Source organism: Podarcis filfolensis, assembly GCF_964270895.1.
Source record: "Podarcis filfolensis genome assembly, chromosome: 16".
NCBI lineage: Eukaryota > Metazoa > Chordata > Lepidosauria > Squamata > Lacertidae > Podarcis > Podarcis filfolensis.
Window position 1 is genome coordinate 422,902 of NC_139620.1, and position 22,640 is coordinate 445,541.

The following is a 22,640-nucleotide window of genomic DNA, read 5'->3' on the forward strand; positions in this document are numbered from 1 at the left end:
CTGCAACCCTACGATTCTAAGGTATAGCTCCTTAGAGTAGACCCACTGAAATGAATAGACCCAAGCTGGCCTTCTACTTGGGCCTGGCAGGGGAGAAGATGCTTTTATTTTGGCTTGTGATCGCACTCAGTTCCCCCCCCTTTATCCTACAAACACGTCCTGCTCTTTGCCGCCTCCCCCCACTGTTTGCAATGCACCCCCAAAGGAATGCAAGGAGGCTCCCTTTGCTCACCTCCCTGGGCAGCCCCCTCCCCCCCACAAGGCAGCCTCTTCCTGCAGCCCCAGCTCACCCCTTGATTCTCGCTGCCACGGGTGGCTGAGCTGCAACAATGGCTCCACTCAGCCTGGCGTGAGATGGAGAGGAAAGGAATCTGCCATCAACACACCATTGGACGGACGGGGGGGGGGGGGACACCTAGGCTGCCATTTTGGAGACGGTCAGAGCACCCCCAGCACGCCCCACTGTTGAGGCCCCACAGGAGTGGTGTTGTTGTTGTTTAGTCGTGTCCGACTTTTCGTGACCCCCTGGACCAGAGCACGCCAGGCACTCCTGTCTTCCACTGCCTCCCGCAGTTTGGTCAAACTCATGCTGGTAGCTTCGAGAACACTGTCCAACCATCTCGTCCTCCGTCGTCCCCTTCTCCTTGTGCCCTCCATCTCTCCCAACATCAGGGTCTTTTCCAGGGAGTCTTCTCTTCTCCTGAGGTGGCCAAAGTCTCAGAGCCTCAGCTTCAGGATCTGTCCTTCCAGTGATCCCTCAGGGCTGATTTCCTTCTGAATGGAGAGGTTTGATCTTCTTGCAGTCCATGGGACTCTCAAGAGTCTCCTCCAGCACCAGAATTCAAAAGCATCCATTCTTTGGTGATCAGCCTTCTTGATGGTCCAGCTCTCACTTCCATACATCACTACTGGGAAAACCAGAGCTTTAACTATACGGACCTTTGTTGGCAAGGTGATCTCTAGGTTTGCCATCGCCTTTCTCCCAAGGAGCAGGCGTCTTTTAATTTCGTGACTGCTGTCACCATCTGCAGTGATCATGGAGCCCAAGAAAGTAAAATCTCTCACTGCCTCCATTTCTTCCCCTTCTATTTGCCAGGAGGTGATGGGACCAGTGGCCATGATCTTCGTTTTTTTGATGTTGAGCTTCAGACCTTATTTTGCGCTCTCCTCTTTCACCCTCATTAAAAGGTTCTTTAGCCTTTGCCAAGTCTTCTGCCTGCAAAACGGGGCCCCCCATGGCCCACCTCGCAGGGGTATGGCAAGAGCAAATCTAGAACCCAGAGCTATCTCAGTACAGACTCTCTGGACCTTCGCACTTCGCCCAGTCCCAGGCTACACACCCTCCCGAAGGACACAGGCCCTTTCCCACACGCCCTTCACATTCTTGGAACTGCAATCATGCTCAGAAACGTAGAGTTGGAAGGGACCCCCAGAGTCATCTAGTCTAACTACCTGCAATGGCAGCAATCACAGCCGCTTGCCTGGGTGGACTGTAGGAACCTCTGGTGGAATCTCACTTTGTTGTGCAAAGGCAAGAACCAGCCCTGCTGCTCCACTCACTTCAGCCTCTGCTCCCCCCCCCACACACTGGGATAAAGGTATAGGGACCCCTGACCATTAGGTCCAGTCGTGGCCGACTCTGGGGTTGCGGCGCTCATCTCGCTTTATTGGCCGAGGGAGCCGGCGTACAGCTTCCGGGTCATGTGGCCAGCAGGACTAAGCCGCTTCTGGCGAACCAGAGCAGCGCAAGGAAAGCCGTTTACCTTCCCGCCAGAGCGGTACCTATTTATCTACTTGCAATTTGATGTGCTTTCGAACTGGTAGGTTGGCAGGAGCAGGGACTGAGCAACGGGAGCTCACCCCATTGCAGGGATTCGAACTGCCAACCTTCTGATCGGCAAGCCCTAGACTCTGTGATTTAATTCACAGCGCCACCCGCGTCCCTCCACACTGGGATATGGCCCCCCAAATTTTCATTGCCACACAGAGAATTCCTCCAGTGATCGGGCAGGAGGTGCTCCAACCCTCACACAAGCACAGTTCAAGATCCCCCCTGAACCTAGGACCCTCCTTGCCCCTGCCAGGCACACAAAACAAGAGTGCCCATGCGCATGTGCAGAGGTGCCCGCCTCTCCCCAGAGTACTTTGCTGCCCCCCATCTAGTAGTCTGCTCATTTATTACAATATTATTTATTTCTTGCATTTATATCCCACCTTTTTCTCCAGGGAGCTCGGGGGTGTGTGTGTGCTTTCCCCCCTCCCCACAGCAGGTGGGGCTGGCAAGCAATGCCTGGCCCGAGGCTTGCTAAGTCTCAGCGGTTGTGTCCCGCCCTTAGACGGCTTGCCAGACAACACGCGCAGTGACTCACGAGGCAGCCAGCGCCCAAAGGGCCACACACGTCATCCCCCAGCCTCGGGGACCTGTTGACACAGCTGGATTAATCAGAGGAAAGGCTGCAGGATCCGGGTGCCTTCCAGAGGAATCCGCTCACCTGGCCAGCACCCACCAGCCCCTCTGCGTCTCAGGTGTCTCATTTCGGAGCCCAGCGTGGGGGGGGGGGGAGAAAGAGCCCCTGCAGCCACACAGCAGCCCTGGTTTGCAGATTGGGTGGCAGATCTGGACCTTTGAGGATCTTGTCTCAACACTCTTAAGTTCTGGACATCATTTGGGAGTTCTAAAGAATTTTCCCTGTGAAAATGCACCAGCGTCGCATTGCAAATTTATCCTAGTATACGCTTATTGCATCATCATCATCATCATCATCATTATCATCAATAATGTAACTTTGCCTAACATGCACATTGTTTGCAAAGCCATTTTCCCTAACGTAGAATCATGGAATTGTAGAGTTGGAAGAAACCCCCAGTATGTTTCTGAGCACAATTCAAATTGTTGGTGCTGACCTTGAAAGCCCTAAACGGCCTCGGTCCAGTATATTTGAAGGAGCATCTCCACCCCCATCATGCAGCCTGGACACTGAGGTCCAAATCTGAGGACTTCTGGCGGTTCCCTCGCTGTGAGAAGCCAAGTTACAGGGAACCAGGCAGAGGGCCTTCTCAGTGGTGGCGCCCGCCCTGTGGAAGGCCCTCCCAGCAGATGTCAAAGAGAAGAACAACTACCAGACTTTTAGAAGACATCTGAAGGCAGCCCTGTTTAGGGAAGCTTTTCATGTTTAATAGGTTATTGTATTTTAGTGTTCTGTTGGAAGCTGCCCAGAGTGGCTGGGGAAACCCAGCCAGATGGGCGGGGTACAAATAATAATACAGTAATAATAATAATAATAATAATAATAATAATAATAATAATAATAATAATTATTATTATTATTATTATTATTATTTAGCCCAACCCCCTGCAGAGATGGAAAGGGGTGCAGCAACACCTGGATTTAGAGTAGAGGCACTCCAGAGCTTCCAGCCTCCAGGAGCCACAGCGGAGGGCCTAGGACCAGAACCAACTTGGCACTCTGCACTTCACTCAGAGGCGCTCTTGCCCACTTCAGCTTCTACTGGAAATCTCGGCCGAGGCTGCATTGCAGGCGGTTGGGCTGGATGACCTTTGAGGTCCCTTCCAGTCTGACCGTTCTGGGATTCGACACATTCTAGAAAGTTCCCACACACTCCCCCCCCCCCCCGGTGAAGGAGAGCCTCCCCTCCCCACCTCAAAAGACTTGGGCTGCCCCCTCCAACGCAGGCCTGCCCAAAGACCGTGGAGACGAGTGCGAGGAGAGTCCCGGGGGGAGAGCCATCCTCCGCAGGATCCGTTTTGACTTGGAAGGAGAGCGGGAGGCGAGTGCGAGTCTGATTGATAGACAGCCATGGCAGCCGGAGATGGGCGGAAAGGGAGATTCGGGAGACAAGCCGAGACGGGCGGCTGGGGAGGCTGCCTGCCTGCCCTTTCCTCTCCCGTCAGCAGGCAGCGCCAACCTTGGGCTCCTCTCCAGAGGTCGGCAGAGGAGGAAACGCACCGAAAACGCGCCCTTCAATCTCGGAGCCCTTCCCTTGACACAAAGGGAGGCAGTGAAAAGAGGCAGTGGCACTCTGCACGAGCTCAGGGGCACCGCCCACCCCCGCGCCAGTGATTGCGGGGCAGAGTGCCGGCTCTGGAAAGGGAGCCCAGGAGCAGGTGGGCGGGTGCAGGGGTAACTGCAATGTTGCCTACACTGGCTGGCAGCCTCAGCTCTCTAGGGTTGCCGGCAGGGGCGTTCCCAGTCCCTCCGGAAGAGGCCACTGGCAAGTGAAGCTGGGACCATCTGCCAACGAGTGACTGGCCTTCTTCTAAAAGGATGCAAGTTTCTTTTATATATATCAATTTCTATTAGTTTTCCAAATTTTAACAAATCGATCCAAATTATCTAAATTTAATACAATTAAAAAATAATAATGAGGTTTCCCGCGCCTGCTACAAACATATGTCCATTGCTTCCTGATGTCGCCACTTCATTCTTCTTCTTTAATCACCTTCTCAGCCTTCTATTAATTTTAATCCATTCTTTTAAAGGATGCAAGTTTCAAGTCCTCATGATCGTGAAGAAAGAATGAACTTTGGCAGGTCCCTATGTTCCTAAGCTATTCTCAAGTAAGGCTTGAGCTGTGTGCTGCAGTAGTTAGAGGGTCAGACGAGGGCCCAGGAGAGAGGAGCCTTCGAACCTCCCTACTCAGCCATGAATAATAATAATAATAATAATAATAATAATAATAATAATAATTTATTATCTGTACCCCGCCCATCTGGCTGGGCTTCCCCAGCCACTCTGGGCAGCTTCCAATAAAGATTAAAAATGTCACACATTAAAAACTTCCCTGAAGCGCCTGCCTCTCAGCCTACCTCACAGGGCTGTCGTTGTGGGGATTAAATAAGCGGAGGAAGAACCATGAATGACACCCCTTAACTGCCAGGGAGAAAAAGCTGGGCTATCTCTGTGATAAATAAATAAGCCAGCATGACCAGTGGTCGGGGTGATGATGGGACTAGCGGGGAGGGCGCCCCACGCCTGACCAGGACCCTAAAGCAGGCGCAGCAAAAATGACACCCTCCAGAGGCTGTTCCTCCAGCCAGCCCTGGCTAGCAGGGCCAATGGTTAGAGACAGCAATGGGGTTCCAGCAATGCACAAAGTACAGCCACAGATGTCTGCATTTCCACGCAACTCCCTGGTCTCTAGGGAGCTGAGCTCCTCCCTCTCCCCACGGGAGGAGGGCTTTAATCCATCTCCCCGCCAGCTCCAGATTTAGGGTGGTGCAGGCTAATAATAACTGGGTGCAAAATAATAATAATAATAATAATAATAATAATAATAATAATAATAATAATAATACCTGTTTTATATGGATACCGACTGAGAAGATGCATAAAAAGCAACTGTACCAATTACTGTGAAAATAATAGTTGAGGTGGAGGAGCTCAAAATTTAGTCCTCGCTCCGGGCGCCATGTTACCAAAGTCCTTTGCTGCTCCTCCGCACCCATTCTCTCCCCCCCCCTGCGTTCTGCATGCCAGCCCCCCCCCCCGCCTCCGTCTGTTCCCTCCGAGTGAACCTGGCAGGTAAGTGGCAGGCGGTCTGCGTGGGCAGCCCAGGCTGGCAGTTTCCACACAGCACTAATCAATTTGCAGTCAGACTGCTATTATCTCCCGAGTGCCACTCACAATATTTACGCCGCTTCTTACAGGAGGTGGGCAGGAAAACCTCAGAGCGGCGGCAGCGAGAGAGGCTTCCTCGCTACGGGGACGTCAGAATGTGAGGAGAGCCCACAGGATCAGGCCAAAGGGGGCCTGTCTAGTCCAGCCTCCTGTCCTCACTCACTCAAAGAACTTGGGAATGCAGATAGACTGTCTCTGGAGCTGGAGGTTCCCTAAGGACAACAGAAGATCCTGGCTGCTGGATCAGGCCAAAGGGGGCCTGTCTAGTCCAGCCTTCCGTCCTCGCAGGGGCCGACCACAGATGCCTCTTTAGGGAAACTTGCAGCAGGATCCGAGCACGAGAGCAACCCTCTTGTCTCCTGTAGCTTCCAGAAACATTGCTTCCTCTTCACTATGGAGGCAGGACATAGCCATTGTGGCTAGCAGTGGCCCTCAATAGCCGTGTTCTTGAATTTGTCCAGTCCTCTGGTTTGGAATTCTGAGAAGCACCTAAATCTGCCCAGAGGTTGTGTGTATGTGTTTTACAATCAAGTACAGTGGTACCTCTGGTTGCGAACGGGATCCGTTCCGGAGCCTCGTTCGCAACATGAGCAGAATGCAACCCGTGTCTGTGGGTCACAATTCGCCGCTTCTGCGCATGCCACCATTTTGAGCGCCTGTGCATGCGCGAGCGGCAAAACCCGGAAGTAACCCTTTCCGGTACTTCCGGGTCGCCACGGGACGCAACCTGAAAAGATTTAACCTGAAGCAAACATAACAAGAGGTATGACTGTATTCATTAAATTTTACGGAATAAATGAATGAAATGATATATAAATCAATGCCAACCACCCGTCAATTCTCCGCAGTTATAGCAAGTGGGATAGCTCAGTCGGTGGAGCACGAGACCCGTAATCCCAGGCTTGTGAAAGATTCCTGCTTTGCAGTGGGGTGGGCTAGATGACCCTCGTGATCCCTTCCAAATCTAGAATTCTGTGATTCCGTGATCACCACTGCTTGGTCGCCTAGAAACTATTCCAATTCATTGCAGGTGACCAGGCAAGAAGCAAACGCTTCCATACGCCATGGAGAAAGAGCGTGCTATCAAAACCAACCTTCTCATCTCCGTCCAAGACCCTCCGCCATGTTAATCCTGGAAAGCGTTCGCCTCTATAGCAGGGTTGCCAACATTTTTTTCTGCCCTTGCTCCTCTGCAGTTAACAGCTTAACTTTGCTTTGCCAAGGAGAGATAAAGGGATGTTAGGGGAGGAGGTGGAAGTTTCTGCCTCCTAAATTTCCGAGCGCCTGGCTGCTGTGAAAAGGCCAAGGAGCGGAGCGCCAAAAGTTGGCAACCCTGCTATCTAGCAGAAGAGCTGACCCCATCTGATATCCCCGGGTTGCAACATGGGATAGCATTGGGGGTGTTTACTGAACCCCTGTAAAAAGAGATAGAGTTTTGCTCTGTTTTCAATGGTCTCCCTCCTTTCCACACACACACACACACACACAAAATTATCTTAAATCTTTTCCGTTTTAAATTTCCCCCATCCTTCCCCCTGAAAAAAAAGAGAGGAGAAAATGAAAAATAATCCATGCGGACAGAGAGAGAGAGAGAGAGAAAAGGCCTCGGAAAATGAATGAATATTTCAATTTGTGACACACCATTGTGGGGAGAAGCCCTGCAGGAGATTGAAAGAGGGTGGGGTGGGGGGACGGGGGGAGGGGGAAGAAGAATGACTTTCATTTAGATAAAATACAGAAAATTATTTAGCGAGAAATGAAGAGTGATGAGGCTCATCCAGCCTCGCCACACAAGCTAGCGCCCAGCCGCCCGCTCAGCCTCAGCCGTATCTGCCCCCCCCCCAGTAAACACTCTCTCATTCCTCAGGGTAATTTCAATACATGCACAGCTCCTTTGATATTCCAGAGATGCGCCTGGGGTGGGACCTGGCACCTTCTGCACGCAGCGCAGGTGCTCTAACCACTGAGCTCCAGCCCTCCCACATAGGGAGCTGCCTTCTCCCCAAGTCAGGGCCTCCGTCTGCCTGCACTGACTGGCAGCCACGGCTCTCCAGGATTTCAGGCAAGCGCCCCCCCCCCGAGATGCGGGAGACCTTCTGCATGCAGCGCAGGTGCTATGGGCCTTCCCTCAAGTCCTTGTGATGATGATGATGATGATGATGATGATGATGATGATAATAATAATAATAATAATAATAATAATAATAATAATAATATGATATTATTTATATCCCTCCCTCCCCAGCCGAAGCCGGGCTCAGAGCAGGTAACAACAGTAAAATAATACAGCATCTAAAATCATTTCATTACAGTGGTACCTCGGGTTAAGTACTTAATTCACTCCGGAGGTCCGTTCTTAACCTGAAGCACCACTTTAGCTAATGGGGCCTCCTGCTGCCGCTGCTACACCAGAGCACGATTTCTGTTCTCATCCTGAAGCAAAGTTCTTAAGCTGAAGCACTATTTCTGGGTTAGCGGAGTCTGTAACCTGAAGCGTCTGTAACCCGAGGTACCACTGTATAATCACAGGGAAAGTTCTGCCCTTCTGCATGCCAGGCAGGTGATCGGCCGCAGAGTCACACCCCAGCCCTGCCTCACACCCCCAGATATCTCCCCCCACATCCTTCCCTCTAACACCTGGGACATCCTTGGACTACAACTCCCATCACCCACGACAACTGAACTGACGCAGGACGATGGGAATTGTAGTCTCACAGCATCTGGGCCGCCAAGGGGGAGGAACTCCCACCTGGATTATATCTGGTGTATGTAATCCATAGCTACTTCTGCATGGTCAAGAGTGGATCATGCCCTGCGCCTAAACAAGGGCCGGGGTTCATCAGCATGGTGGGGCCAACCACCCCATGGAAGCAAAAAAGAGAGAATTACACACAAATTGACATCCATCCCTCTGGAACCTCCCCGATTAACACAATTTCTTCTACATGCCTTTATTTCAGAGTATTCCCCCCCCCCCCAGTCGGTCTCCACCCGCCTCTTCTCTCCTTAAATTGGCTTAAATAGAAAGCTCTCTTTCCCGTGCTGCTCAGCCCCAGAGAATAACTCAGAAAAACCTCCCAAGGGAGGAGGCCTCAGGGAAGTGGGGGGGGGGGGTGAGTGGGGAGAGAGAAGCAGAAATCCTAGGGGTTTGAGAGGTCCCCCTCTCTCCCTGCATTGCGGAGGGGTGGACTAGATGGCTCTGGGGGTCCCTTCCAGTTCTGAGGTTCCACGAATCCCCTCCCGCATTTGAAAATCCCAATTTCTCTCCTTTTCCCCTCCAGGCTATGCAAAGAGGCTGCTCCTCCCCCTCCCCCTTCTTTTTAATTATAAGGAATGTGGTCACAGAGGGGAGGAGCTTGACAACTCAGCTCCCCCCCACGCAAAAATTGAGTGGGATCTCAGCCAATGAAGGGCCCAGAGATTTCTACACACACACACACACACACACACACAAATTCAGTCTCTCCCTCCCCAACACACACACACAGAGCTTTCTTCAAAAGAGGGGTTTTTTTTTTGGGGGGGGAGATTATAGCATTTTAAAGAGAAACACAGTTTGGGACCCCCACCCCATCAGAAGACACCTTTTTCCCTTTTAGCTGGGGGCTTGAAATATTGCAATAACGGGGCTGCCTCCAGTGCTAGCCATGCTCATGAGTAGACCTACCAGGTTGCATTCCAACTCAGAGAATTGTGGAGTTGCGAGGGATCCCTAAAGGTCTTCTAGTCCAGCCCCCCAATGCAGGAACCGCAGCTGAAGATGATCATCCAGCCTCTTTAAAAACCTCCAGCGAAGGAGAGTCCACCACCTTCCCTGGGAGTCCCTTTCACAGCCAAACAGCTCAGCTCTGCTCAAGAGTAGACCCACCAAAATCAGTGGACCCAAGTTAGTGATTTGTGTATTCCAATTTAATGGGCTTTACTCGGGAGTAAGACTAGCATTGAACCCCATCCAATGGAATTGAAGGAAATGGCTGTGCTAGGTCCATTAATTCCAATGGGTCTACTCAGAGTAAGAGGGTATCAGCCCATAAAGAGAGCCTGCTGGGTCAGGGCAATGACTCATCTAGGAGGGGCCAACCAGAATCTGAACTCAGGACGCCTTTCCACTGCTGCGCATTCAGGAGCATTGCTGCCTCCAGTTGTTTAGGCAGACAATAGCCACTGGGGCAAACAATAGCCCAAGATGGCCTTCTTCCTCCTCCTCCATTAATTCATCCAGTCCTCTTTCAAAGCCATCACTGCCTCCTGCAGCAGGGAGTTCCACAGGTTAACCACGCACCATGTGATCCTCTCACAGACGGCTTCCCGGGACCAGAGAGAGTCCTCATTATCCTAAAGTCAAGGATGTCGCCACATATCCCCCCCCCAAAAAAAAAACCACACAAAAATCTGCACCAGGCCAAATGCCACCTTGCCTCCAATCCTGCCAGCCTTTGAGGCATCGCAGGGTAGACTGCCACTGAAAGGGGAGGCTCTATTAGTCTGTTGCACAAGGAACCTTCATCTTCCTCCGTTCCACAGCAGAAGTGGCCCAAGGCAGACATCCCCTGCCCCACTCAGCTCTACTCTGCTGGCCTTCTGCAAGCCAAGCACCTTCCCTCTTTCTTTTCAAGGTTTCACCCACCGCTGTCCATCTAGTTCAAGCACAACAGACTCCAGAACACACACATATAATAGAGAGGCAGTGTGGTGTAGCGGTTAGAGCATCAGACCAGGGCCCCAGACGGAAGAGGGCTTGAACCAGGAATAACAGCTCAGCTGGTAGAGCATGAGACTCTGAATCTCAGGGTTCTGGATTCGAGTCCCAGCTTGGGTGAAAGATTCCTGCCCTGCCGCGGGTTGGTCTAGATGACCCTCGTGGCCCCTTCTAACTCTAAGACATCTTCCCATTTGGCCCTGGGTGCGAATTTGGGCCCAGTCTCTATGCTTCTCAGCCTGACCTACCTGGCAAGGTTGTTGTGGGGGTTAAATGAGGAGGGGGGAGACCCAGGCATGCTCAGCTCAGAGAACAAAAGGAGGGATATCAAGGCAATAGATGCGGCGGGTAAAGGGGTGGGGAACCCGCGCCCCCCCAATGCTGCTGAACTACAACGCCCCCCTTCCACCCCCAGGAGTTGTGGGGAGTGGCAAAGCTCCCCCCCCCAACAAGCCCTTGGCAACCGCATCCCACCAGGCTGGGGGCGGCGAGGCGCTCAGCCCCCCACCCCGAATCTGCAGAGAAGACGGCGGAGGGACGGCCATCAGCGCTGATTCAACTGCCCCCCCAGCGCCCCCCGACCCCCAAACCGGCACCAGGCGCTCTCACCACCCCCTCCCTCATTTTCTCTCTTCTCCAGCCCCCCACCCGCCCCCCAAGTTTGGGCCACGACCAGCTCCATCCTCGCTTGAAACGAGCCACAAGTCCATCCTCCACACCAACAGCGCCCCCCAGGACCAAATCTTTTCCGGCGTGCGCCTCGGAAAGAATTCTCCCCCTCCGGCTAGATTGGGAGGCGGCGGGGGGGGAGGTTTGGTTGCCTGGGAAATCCCCCCCATCCCAACCTATTCCCCCCTCTCCCTCTCCCCCGCTTCACATCTCCTCCCCCTGACATGTTTTTAACTTTCCTGGAGGCTCCAAAAAATGAAAAGGGGAGGGGAAAAAACACGTTTCCCTCCGCCTCCTCCCACTGGGATCCCTCAAACATCGCCCCCCCCCCGCGCGCACCCTGATCGAGTCACTTTCACTTTTTCCATCTCTCTCTCTCTGCCCCCCCCACCCGCAAATGAAACCCTTTAAAGCCCTTTCGGCCTTAACTTTTTCCCCACATCAGCCAAAAAACCCCCCAGAGTTTGGCTTCCAAATGTGGGGCGGGTGTGAGATGGAAGAAGGGAGATGGGCTTTGTTTTGGGGGTGGGGAGGGCTGCTGGCTCGTCTCCCTTTCCGGATGGAGGTTACTCGCGAGTCAGTATCTCCTCCACCGCCCCGCAATCACGCAGAGTTCAAGGCTCCTTCCTCGCGAGTAACGCGGTCTTTCTAAGGCTGCGGATTGCCTGGGAGCGAACGCCACAAAGCAGGGAGCGAGGAGGATCGGGAGAAAACGTGGCTGGATCCGCCGCCTTCCTCGCCCACGATGCACGAGCCTAGAGGACCGATCCACCGCTCTGATCCCGACCCTACTTTTTTGGGGGGGAGTGGGGGGCTTCATCCAGTTAACTTCCCCCTCGCCCTCCAAACAGGCCCGATCCCCTTTCCTCCCGGGTCCTTTAACGCTCGTTTCGCTCCCGCCCCGGCCGCAGAATCGGGGCCCCCGTTTTTAAAATACTTCTCCGCCCAAAAAACCATCAGCTTCGGCGGAGTTTCCCCTCCTGTTTACACCCGTTGCTAATCCGAAGCGGGGCCGGGAGCGACTCTCATTCCTTCCTTCCTTCCGCCCCCCCCCCAAAAAACCCCTCCCCTCCTCGGAAGCAACGACGCTCATCCCCCCATTTCAATCCGACTGCACCCCCTTTTCACGATTAGCACTGCAAATCCAGACCCCCCCCCAAAAAACAACCACCCGTGGGAACGCCTCTCTCCTTTCTGGGGGTGTCCTGGGATCCGCTCCACACTTTTCCTAAATCTCTCCCCCCCTCCAAGTTTTTTTCTCCAGGAGGGGAGCGAAAAACCTCGCCTCTCCCCGGCGCGCCACGAACGGAACAAGCCAGCCTCGGTTCTGCGCTGCCGTCGAGGCGCAAAACAAGCGAGAGAAAAGTCTCTCTCCGCTCCGAATCCGGCTCCGGATTTACCTTGGGCGAAAGCGGCGTCGGCTCCCGTGAAGACCCACAGCACGGCCAGGACCAGCATCGCTCCCGGAGGGCCGGCCGGGGTCCGTCGCTCGCTCGGGGCTCCGTCGTCCGCCCAGCAGCTCCGCCGCCGCCACCAGCAAGTCCGGCGGGGGACCCGCTCCGCTCCGGCTCCGGCGCCTCTCCTGGTAGCACAAAAGGCGGAGGAAGGAGGAGGAGGAGGAGAGAGGGAGGGAGGCAGAGAGGAGGGAGGGAGGGAAGAAGGAGCGCGCCGGGAACCACTTTGGGATGGAGGGAGGAGGAGGAGGAGGAGGAGAGAGCGAAGCAGGCAGCGCCGGGGGAAGGGAGAGAGGCGCTCCGGATTGGCCTCCGGGGGAGGAGCGGGCGGAGGAGGCGCCGAGGCGCAACCCGCTGCTCCGGCCAACTTGGGCAAAGTTCTGGCACGTGGGGACGCGGCTCGGCAGGGGAGGCCCCGATCCGGATCTACTCCCGTGTAAAGGCTCCTCATAGGGACGCGGGTGGCGCTGGGGGTTAAACCAGAGCCTAGGACTTGCCGATCAGAAGGTCGGCGGTTCAAATCCCCGCAACGGGGTGAGCTCCTGTTGCTTGGTCCCTGCTCCTGCCCACCTAGCAGTTCGAAAGCACCTCAAAGTGCAAGTAGATAAATAGGTACCACTCCAGCGGGAAGGTAAACGGCGTTTCCGTGCGCTGCTCTGGTTCGCCAGAAGCGGCTTAGTCATGCTGGCCACATGACCCGGAAGCTGTACGCCGGCTCCCTCGGCCAGTAAAGCGAGATGAGCGCCGCAACCCCAGAGTCGGCCGCGACTGGACCTAACGGTCAGGGGTCCCTTTACCTTTACCTCTAAAGGCTCCTCAGGCGTAGGCCTTACAGATGGGGCTGTTGGGGATGGCGGTGTTCTCCAACCCGGCGCCCGCCAGATGTGAGAATGACAGAAGTGAAGAGACCCTCAGGGTCATCCAGGCCGGCCTCACGGAGATGCCATGTGGCTGGATGGCAAAGGAGCAGAGGGACGATGAATTCAGCCTCTGGGGTGGTCGACTTGGGCTGGCAGCCGCTGGCCTGGGTTCCAGGAGGCGCTGGTGGTCCTTCCCTGCTTGGAATCTGGGGCTTTCTGCCTGGGAAGCAGATACTCTGCCTGCTGAGCTGCACCTTTCTTCCAAAGAAGTAAAATTCTAGTCCTCATGGTTCTAAGTAAAGGGCTGGTTTGAACAGGAGCCTAGGAAGCTGCCTTCCTGGGTGGGAGGAAATCCCATGGATCTCAATGGCAGCTACTCCCGAGTAAGCCTGAATGTTTGCCAGCAGGGAGCGTGGGGCATGTCCAATTCTCTGTGCACAAAGCGCTCCCTGTGCGGATCAGCTGAGGACCAGTCTGGTGACTGGCAGGAAGGAGTCCTTGCAAAGCAGGAAAACCAGGCCTACGTTTCAAGGGTCAAGGTTTGCCTTCCTGGCCATTTGGATCCAGAACTGGCCTCCGCGGTCACTTACGGATTCATTGATAGAACTATGTTTATGGAGACAATCTTACTTGGCTACGAGGGATCACCAAAGATGAAGAACTTGAGAGCAAAGTACCTTCTTGATGTTCGCTTGTTTATTCCATGACTAAAAGGAAAAGGTAAAGGGACCCCTGGCCGTTAGGTCCAGTCGTGGCCGATTCTGGGGTTGCGGCACTCATCTCGCTTTATTGGCGGACCAGCCATGTACAGCTTCTGGGTCATGTGGCCAGCATGACTAAGCCGCTTCTGGCGAACCAGAGCAGTGCACGGAAACGCCCTTTACCTTCCCACTGGAGTGGTACCTATTTATCTACTTGCACTTTGAGGTGCTTTCGAACTGCTAGGTTGGCAGGAGCAGGGACTGAGCCACGGGAGCTCACCCCGTCGCGGGGATTCGAACCGCCGACCTTCTGATCGGCAAGCCCTAGGCTCTGTGGTTTAACCCACAGCACCACCCATGTCCCTATTACATGACTACTCTACCTTTTTCCTCCAAGCAGCTCAAGGTGGCCCACAGACTTCTCCCCTCACCCATTTTATCCTCTCAGCAGCCCTGTGAGGTGGGTGAGGGACTGGCCCAAAGTCACCACAGTGAGCTTCATGGCCGTTGGGACCTGGGTCTCTCCCAGATCTTAGCCCAACACCCTAACCACTACACTGCACTGTCTTGCTTGGAGCGGGTGGCAACCGGACATAGGGGTTCAAGTCCAGGTTCCTAGGCCCATTTACTTGAGAGTAAAGCTCCTTGATGTGACTTGATCAGAAGGTTTGTGAGCTTTTTTTGAGGGGGGGAGGGAGAAACCATGGTTATATTCCTGAGTTTCCTGGGAGTAAGTCGCCTCCCCCTACACATTTAAAAAACGCCTGGGATCTGGTTCTCAAGCCCTGTGTCGCTTTCAGACAGGAGTTCCCCGGATCATTTGGGGACGGGTGTCCAGGCGCCATCTGGGTTGCCGAAATCTGTCTGAGACGTTTAGTGATGATGGGCGTCTCTTGACGACTCTCCAGGCATCTCTGAATCACCTCCAGAGGCCGAAGGAGGCAGAGAATTAAGACATTCGGCACAGACAAAGGTTTCCTCAAGCTGAAGGCAATTCAAAGTTTATTTCACTCCTTGCAAAGGCAGTTCTCTCGCGCTCTCTCTGACCTCCCAGAGGGGTTCCTGCACAACCTTTCTGGTACTTTGCCGCTGGGTTTTTACCTCAAAGGGGCTTCCCTGGGTCTGGGACCAGATGACCTCTGAACTGCGCAGCTCCTGGAGGCAACTGGAGGGTGACTGGGGTGCACATGGAGACAGCATCATTGTCCAGTATCCCTGAAGGAGCATCTCCACCCTCATTCTTCTGCCCAGACACTGAGGTCCAGATCCGAGGGCCTTCTGGCAGTTCCCTAGCTGCAAGAAGCCAAGTTACAGTGGTACCTCGGGTTACATATGCTTCAGGTTACAGACTCCGCTAACCCAGAAATAGTACCTCGGGTTAAGAACTTTGCTTCAGGATGAGAACAGAAATTGTGCTCAAGCGGTGTGGTGGCAGCAGGAGGCCCCATTAGCTGAAGTGATGCTTCAGGTTAAGAACAGACCTCTGGAACGAATTAAGTACTTAACCCAAGGTACCACTGTACAGGGAACCAGGCAGAGGGCCTTCTCGGTGGTGGCGCCCGCCCTGTGGAACGCCCTCCCACCAGATGTCAAAGAGAAAAAGAGAACAACAACTACCAGACTTTTAGAAGGCATCTGAAAGCAGCCCTGTTTAGAGAAGCTTTTAATGTTTGATGCATTAATATTTTGTTGGAAGTCACCCAGAGTGGCTGGGGAAGCCCAGCCACATGGGCGGGGTATAAATAAATAAATAAATAAATAATAATTAATAATAATAATAATAATAATAATAATAATAATAAAGCCTGTGCAGAGTATCTCACATCTGGGAGAGGAAAGGGCCAGATTTTAAGGCCCACCCCTTCTCTCCTTGCAGGGTTGAAGGCATCTTCCCACAGGCAACAGCAGAGAGAGAGAGAGAGAGAGAGAGACTGTGGCCCCCTTCTTACCTGAGCTATCTCATCCAAAGGTGGGTCTCCCTGAAGGAGCATCTCCACCCACCCCCAGCTGGACCCTGAGGTCCTCCTTCGAGGGTCTTCAACTGGTTCCGTCACTGCAAGAAGTGAAGTTCCAGGGAGCCAGGCAGAGGGCCTTCTTGACGGCCAGATGTCAAGGAGATAATGAGGTACATGATTTTTAAGAGACACCCGAAGGTAGCCCTGTTCAGGGATGTTCTTAGTGTGTGATGCTGTATTGTGTTTTTAGTATTTTTTTCAGGGAGCCACCCCCAAGTCAGGCCTTGAGTGCAAAGACACCTGCCCCCTTGCACACACCCACACACAGGTTGTGGTGTTCAGTACAACAAGCCACCACAAATCTGAGCCATGCCAACGGGCCCTGATGTTGGCAGAGGGCCAGCATGCCAGTCAGCACTGTTCCCACAGGGAATCTGCCCACTAGTGGAGGACCCCTCCCCACAAAACCCCCCCACCACACAACAAGATTCCTGCATCTGCCCTTCCCTGTGTTTCCGTTTGGACCCATCTCAAAGTTCTGCCCGCCACCCGCCCAGCTGGTTGGCATATAATTTATATCCCACTTTTCCTCCAAGAAGCTCAAGGTGCCAGGCGAGGTTCTCCCCATCTGATCCCCATGACCCCCCCACCCCGAAGTCAGGCTGAGAGGCAGTGACCTGCCCCAGCTTCACTCATGGCCAGTGAGGATTTGAACCCCGGACTCCTGGGTCCCAGCCCGGCGCTCTAACCACTAGGCGACACTGCGCCACGTTCCTCCGGGCCCCCACCCGCTATTTTCCGCAAACCGCCCCCCCAAGAGGAAACATCAAAGCAAGGGACGTCTTCTCTGAAGCGCCTGACCCTCTCCTGCCCCGTCTCGCCGCCTCGCCTCGCTTCCCCGGCTATTGGCTGGCGGGTGGCGGGGAGAATTCTGGATTTCTCCTCTAGTCTGCTTTGCCCCAGGCGGTGGTCTCCATGGCAACGCGGCTGCATCCCCCCCCCCCGCCAAATCCCCAGGAAGGGGGCTTGGAAGAGGCAGGGAGGGGGGAGCAGAGAGGGGATTAATCCTCCTCCTGCGACCCCCCCCCCCGCCTGCCCACTAGGCTAAACCACCCTGGACGGGGCAAAAACTTTGACCTTCCCTTTGATCTGGAAGTTAGGAACGCGCAGGGGTCTCTGGAAGCTCACTGCTGCTCTCTGGCGGCCAGAGGGGGGCATGGCGGCCTCTGGCGGAAAGCAGCAAATATGAGTCTTCGCTCGCGTCCGCACGCCCCACCCCGAGAGCGCGCGGCTCCCCTCTCCCCCCCCCGAAGGATCCTGGGAAGCGTAGTTTGCCAGGGATGCTGGGGGTCGCGGCTCTGTGAGGGGTGGGCTAGAGTTCCTGGGATGCTCTGGAGGGACCCGGAGAGCCCTTGTGGCCGGCATCCCTCTCCGCCTCCTCTGTGAATCTGCCTGATCCTCTGTTAAAGCCACCCAGGTTGGTGGCCGTGGCTGCCTCCAGTGGGAGGGAGTTCCGCAGTCTAACCCTGTGCTGCGTGAAAAAGGGGCTTTCTTTTATCCATCTGGAATCTGCCAACATCCAGCTTCCATGGATGTCCACCAGTTCGAGTGTTGGGAGAGAGGGAGGAAAACTTCTCTCTGTCCCCTTTCTCCATGCCAGGCACAATTTTATAAACTTTTATCATGTCTCCTCTGATTTGCCTCTTCTCCAAACCAAAAAGTCCAAAGTTTTGCTATCTTTCCTCATAGGAGAGGGGCTCCATTCCTTTGATCATTTGGGTCACCCTTTTCACACACTAAGGGACGCGGGTGGCGCTGTGGGTTAAACCACAGAGCCTAGGACTTGCCAATAAGAAGGTCGGCGGTTCAAATCCCCATGACGGAGTGAGCTCCCATTGCTCGGTCCCTGCTCCTGCCAACCTAGCAGTTTGAAAGCACGTCAAAGTGCAAGTAGATAAATAGGTACCACTCCAGCGGGAAGGTAAACGGCGTTTCTGTGCACTGCTCTGGTTTTGCCAGAAGCGGCTTAGTCCTGCTGGCCACATGACCCGGAAGCTGTACGCCGGCTCCCTCGGCCACTAAAGCGAGATGAGAAACCGCAGTCGTCCGCGACTGGACCTAATGGTCAGGGGTCCCTTTACCTTTAACACACTGCATTGAAAGCCGTTGGCTCCCCTTGTGTGTGTGTGTTTGTGTATACACCCATGTCACATCAAGGAGTTTTACACACATATATATGATATGCAATGTCCAGACTCATATTCAAATAACTTTCCTTTCATAAACATATATCTGAGAATAACGTATCTACAATCTCATGCTTATTCACTTTGTTCCTGCACAGGATTCTCCCTGTTAACATTTCGGGATCTTCCTCTTTCTGCGTCACTTCAGGCAGATCATGCTGACAGGCACTCAGGATCCTGAAGACACCTCTCTCTCTCAGCCATTCTCCCTCACACACAGGGAGAGAGAAGAGCAGAAAAGGCAGTTAAAAAATGACAGTTGCTGGAATAAGAGTCACAACGGAATGGAATGCCTTTCCCATGTGACTCACAGTCAGCCAATCACATGAGAGAGCTACGGCCAAAGGAAAAACCCCATGTCAAAGAATACACAGCAAATCCCATTCTCCTTAACACCCCCCTGGAAAGATCTTGAGAAGTAGTTTTTCAGGATGCTGGGAACGACAGCTCTGCAACGGATAAACTCCTGGGATTCTTTAAATGTCTGAAATCCTGGGCAGCCTCTGCCAGCCAGGGATGGCCAGAATCACTAGATGGCACCTTCCTGCTTTCTGTTTAAAGCAGCCATTTCTTGCGCACCATGAGGACTGGAATCTTACTTTAGCATAAAGGGAAGGGCTGCAGCTTGGCGGTCAGAGCATCTGCTTGGTGTGCAGAAGGTCGCAGGTTTGATCCCAGGCAACACCTCCAGGTAGGACTGGGAGAGACCCCTGAGCCCCAAATCCCGAAGAGCTACTGCCGTTCAGTGTTGACAGTATTGAGCTGGGTGGGACCAGTGACTTAGGATATTTTTAAGTCCCCTTCTTATGACCCTCCTGGCTTTTGTGGTGCAGGTGGAAGGCAAGAAGAGGAGATTGTTCAGCCACTGCCCTTGTGTTCTCCCACTGCCCAGCACATGTAATTAACTTTTTAATTCATTGGTCAATCAATTAACAGCCAAGTAGGGGGGCTGCCTTCTGGCCAGAAATGAGCTTTCTCTTTCAGGCTAAATCACAGAAGATGGAGCCAGCGTGTTTTCTGCTGCTCCAGGGAGTAGGAGCTAGGCAAGCGGATTCAAAATGCAAAGAAGGAGACTCCAGCTAAACACCCGGCTGGGATTCTGTAGCTGGGATCGCTGCATTGCAGAGGGCTGGACTAGATGACACTTGGAGATCCCTTCCAGCTCTGCAATTTTGGGATTCTTTGAAATAAACCACACTTTAAAAAGCGTGACAAAGAAAAAAGGCCAGTGTTATAGTCAGTAGCCCTCGATATAGTTTAGAAAGAAGCGCATCTGGCACTCAGGAGACCTCACACCCCCTTTCACGGAGAAATGGGCTTCTTGCGCAGACGGCAGATGGAGTACACGGTCTCCTGGCAAAGGAGCTGTCCGAAAAAGCAACATCAACTCCTCGACCCGTTTTGCTGGTTTCGTCCTTGAGCAAAGCTGCTCCAGAATGCCAAACTCGCATTCCCGCACTTTGCGCTGGGGAAAGCTGGACCTCCTGGTCTCGCTCGCCTTTCCTGTCTCGCCTCCTTCACACGGATCTGGGACCAGCAGAGGGTTATTTTTAGACAATTAGCTGTGTCAGTTGAACTACGTTAACAGGTGAGGCAGGAATAATTTGCTCGAGGGAAAGATGGTAGGGGAGAGGGGAGGAAAGAGAGATGTCGGAAAGGTTTGCTCTACGGAAGATGAGCCTGCAGTCGAGGGCCTGTTCACACAGCCACGTGGGAGACGGGTGGGCAGCAACCACGTTCGTGGTAGGCTGAGCATCTCACAGGACCACGTTCGGAGGCAGCGACATCTCTTAACAGCAGTTGCTTGAAATGGCCGGAGGGGAGAGGGCTCTTAAATACTGGCTCCCAAACTGGTTGGCCACTGTAAGAACCGGACACTGAACTAGACGGAACCCCTTTGGCCTGTTTCAGCAGCCGGGCTCTATTCATGGGGCCTCCAGGTCCAGAGGCAGTCTACCTTAAGGACATTTGACCACTGTGAGGGCAGGAGGCTGGACTAGATGGGCAGATGAGAAGATTCAGCAGTCCTGGCTTGTGTACTTATAGAACCTCCCAGGCCAGGGACAGTGATGGGCACTTTGCCCACCTGTAGAGGAATCACCTTGCCGACAAAGGTCCGTATAGTTAAAGCTCTGGTTTTCCCAGTAGTGATGTATGGAAGTGAGAGCTGGACCATAAAAAAGGCTGATCACCAAAGAATTGCTGCTTTTGAGTTATGGAGCTGGAGGAGACTCTTGAGAGTCCAATGGACTGCAAGAAGATCAAACCTCTCCATTCTGAAGGAAATCAGCCCTGAGGGATCACTGGAAGGACAGATCCTAAAGCTGAGGCTCCAAGACTTTGGCCACCTCATGAGAAGAGAAGACTCCCTGGAAAAGACCCTGATGTTGGGAAAGATGGAGGGCACAAGGAGAAGGGGACGACAGAGGACGAGATGGTTGGACAGTGTTCTCAAAGCTGCCAGCATGAGGGAGGCAGTGGGAGACAGGAGGGCCTGGCATGCTCTGGTCCAGGGGGTCACGAAGAGGCGGACACGACTAAACCACTCAACAACAACAACAACAAGAGGAATTGTGTGGTGTTTCTGCGAGATGCAGCAGTTAAGAGGACATCATTGCCTCATAAGAGGAGCCTGATGGGTGTGACCAGCAACCCATTTAATGGAGCATCCAGTTTTCACAGTGGCCAAGCAGAGGTTGTTTGGGGAACCTGGAATCTAGACCCAAGTGCAGCAGCACTCCTGCATTCTTTGGCTTCCAGCAACTGGTATTTGAGAAACATTGCTTCCTCTGACCGTGAAGGCAGTGCAAAGCCATCCTGATTAGTAGCCATTAATAGTTGTCTCCTCCATGAATGTGTCTAATCCCCTTTTAAAGCCATCCAGGTCACTGGCCGCTGCAGCCTCCAGTGGCAGGGAGTTCCGCAGTTGAACTATGCTTCCACCTGTCCTGACTCTTCCAACCCCATCAGTAGAGTACTTGGGTGTTTTAAGCCCTGATTCTACACCATATCCGCGCTCCAGTTCTGAGTCGACAAAGACTTTCCCGCCGCAGCTCATAACCGAGCCACCCTGAGGTCATCTGTCCGCACTTTCCCCTGGTGTCCTTGTGTGAGCCGCCCTTTGGCTTTTGCCCCCTGGACGTTTCAGAGAAGCCTCCCCCCCTCCCAGCCTACTGCCAGGTCCAGCTGTCACAGAGCAGTGAGGTAAGAAACGAGCAAGACTAATGAATGCAATAACAGCCACTTAAAATAAAGTATGTTTTATTAAAAGCAATAATGGCTCCTCGTGTCGGGGACGTGCCATGTGGTTTGCTGCCGGACCGAGAATGACAAATCGACAGTCCCCAGACCCCTCTGTCCTTCGGAGATATCTGCGCAGGAGAACTTGGCTGGCTTCCATCCCAGGACTGAATATAAGAGCAGAAGAGGGACCTGCTGAATCAGGCAATGTCTCACCTGGCCCAGTCTCCTGTTCTCACAGTGGCCAAACACAGGGGAAGCTCCCGAGCAGGACCTGAGTGCAAGAGCAACTCTATCCTTCTGGAATGGATTGATGGATGGATCGAGTTTTCTCACATGCTGCTTTTGCGCAACGAGCTCCGCCAAAAGTGGCTTGCGGTAAACATCCAAAACACTGAAATGCGGAGCATCGGAAATGCAAAATATTCAAAATAAAGAGCAGGCCTGTAAATTCAGAAATGAGAAAAAGCAACGATTTGGTGAACACAGAATAAATTAAATATAACAAAATAATCGAGCTTAATTACATAAATACAAAGCAAAACAAGAGCTCACCATTCTCTGGCCCTGGTTTCGCTGCGCTGCAAGGAGCTTGGCCTAAATAAAGCACAGAGAGAGAGAAAGCCTCCCTCACGCTTACTCCAGAGGAGACTGGCAGCAGCAGGAGACTGGCACTGGTGGTCAGCCTCTTCTCCACCCTCCTGGAAGTCCAGCTGCTGGCCCGTGTCTTATTGCACTAGGATTCAGAAGCCTTTGAATTTGTCCAATCCTCTTTCAAAGCCATCCAAGTTGCTTGCCATCCCTGCCTCCTGTGGCAGCGAGTTCCGCAGATCAACTCTCTTCTGCCTGTCCTGAATTTCCCAACACTGCCTTGCTTTGATGGTGTAGTAGTACAGTTCTGAGATGGTGTGGGCACATGCGCACACAACCCTCCTGTGTTGGCGGGGGCATCTGAGCAAATCGTGGGAAGCTGCCTTCTACCACCTCGTCCATCTAGCTCAGTATTGCCAACACGGGCTGGCAGCAGCATTTCAGGGATTCAGGCCGGGAGCCTCTCCCAGCCCAGCCTGGAGAGGGATCAAACCGGGGACCTTCTGCATACAACCCAGGTGCCTGAACACTGAGCTTGGCTCCATCCGTGGAATTTATTGGGGAAATGGAGGGGCTGCCATGAGCC

At 53.4% G+C, this 22,640-nt stretch overlaps 2 protein-coding genes across 2 annotated transcripts in view; one reads left to right on the plus strand and one right to left on the minus strand.

The window, feature by feature from the left end:
• Positions 1-12,598, minus strand: part of KIRREL1 (kirre like nephrin family adhesion molecule 1) — a 109,495-nt gene extending 96,897 nt beyond the window's left edge. Inside the window, exon 1 of the mRNA XM_083591110.1 lies at positions 12,408-12,598. Coding sequence (XP_083447236.1) covers positions 12,408-12,465 — 58 coding nt within the window. The 5' untranslated portion in view covers positions 12,466-12,598. The remainder of the gene's footprint in view (positions 1-12,407) is intronic.
• The window catches only part of LOC310751719 (uncharacterized protein), a 950,206-nt gene continuing 928,409 nt past the window's right edge, over positions 844-22,640 (plus strand). Inside the window, exon 1 of the mRNA XM_083591271.1 lies at positions 844-952. The gene's annotated coding sequence lies outside the window, so the exon portion shown is untranslated. The remainder of the gene's footprint in view (positions 953-22,640) is intronic.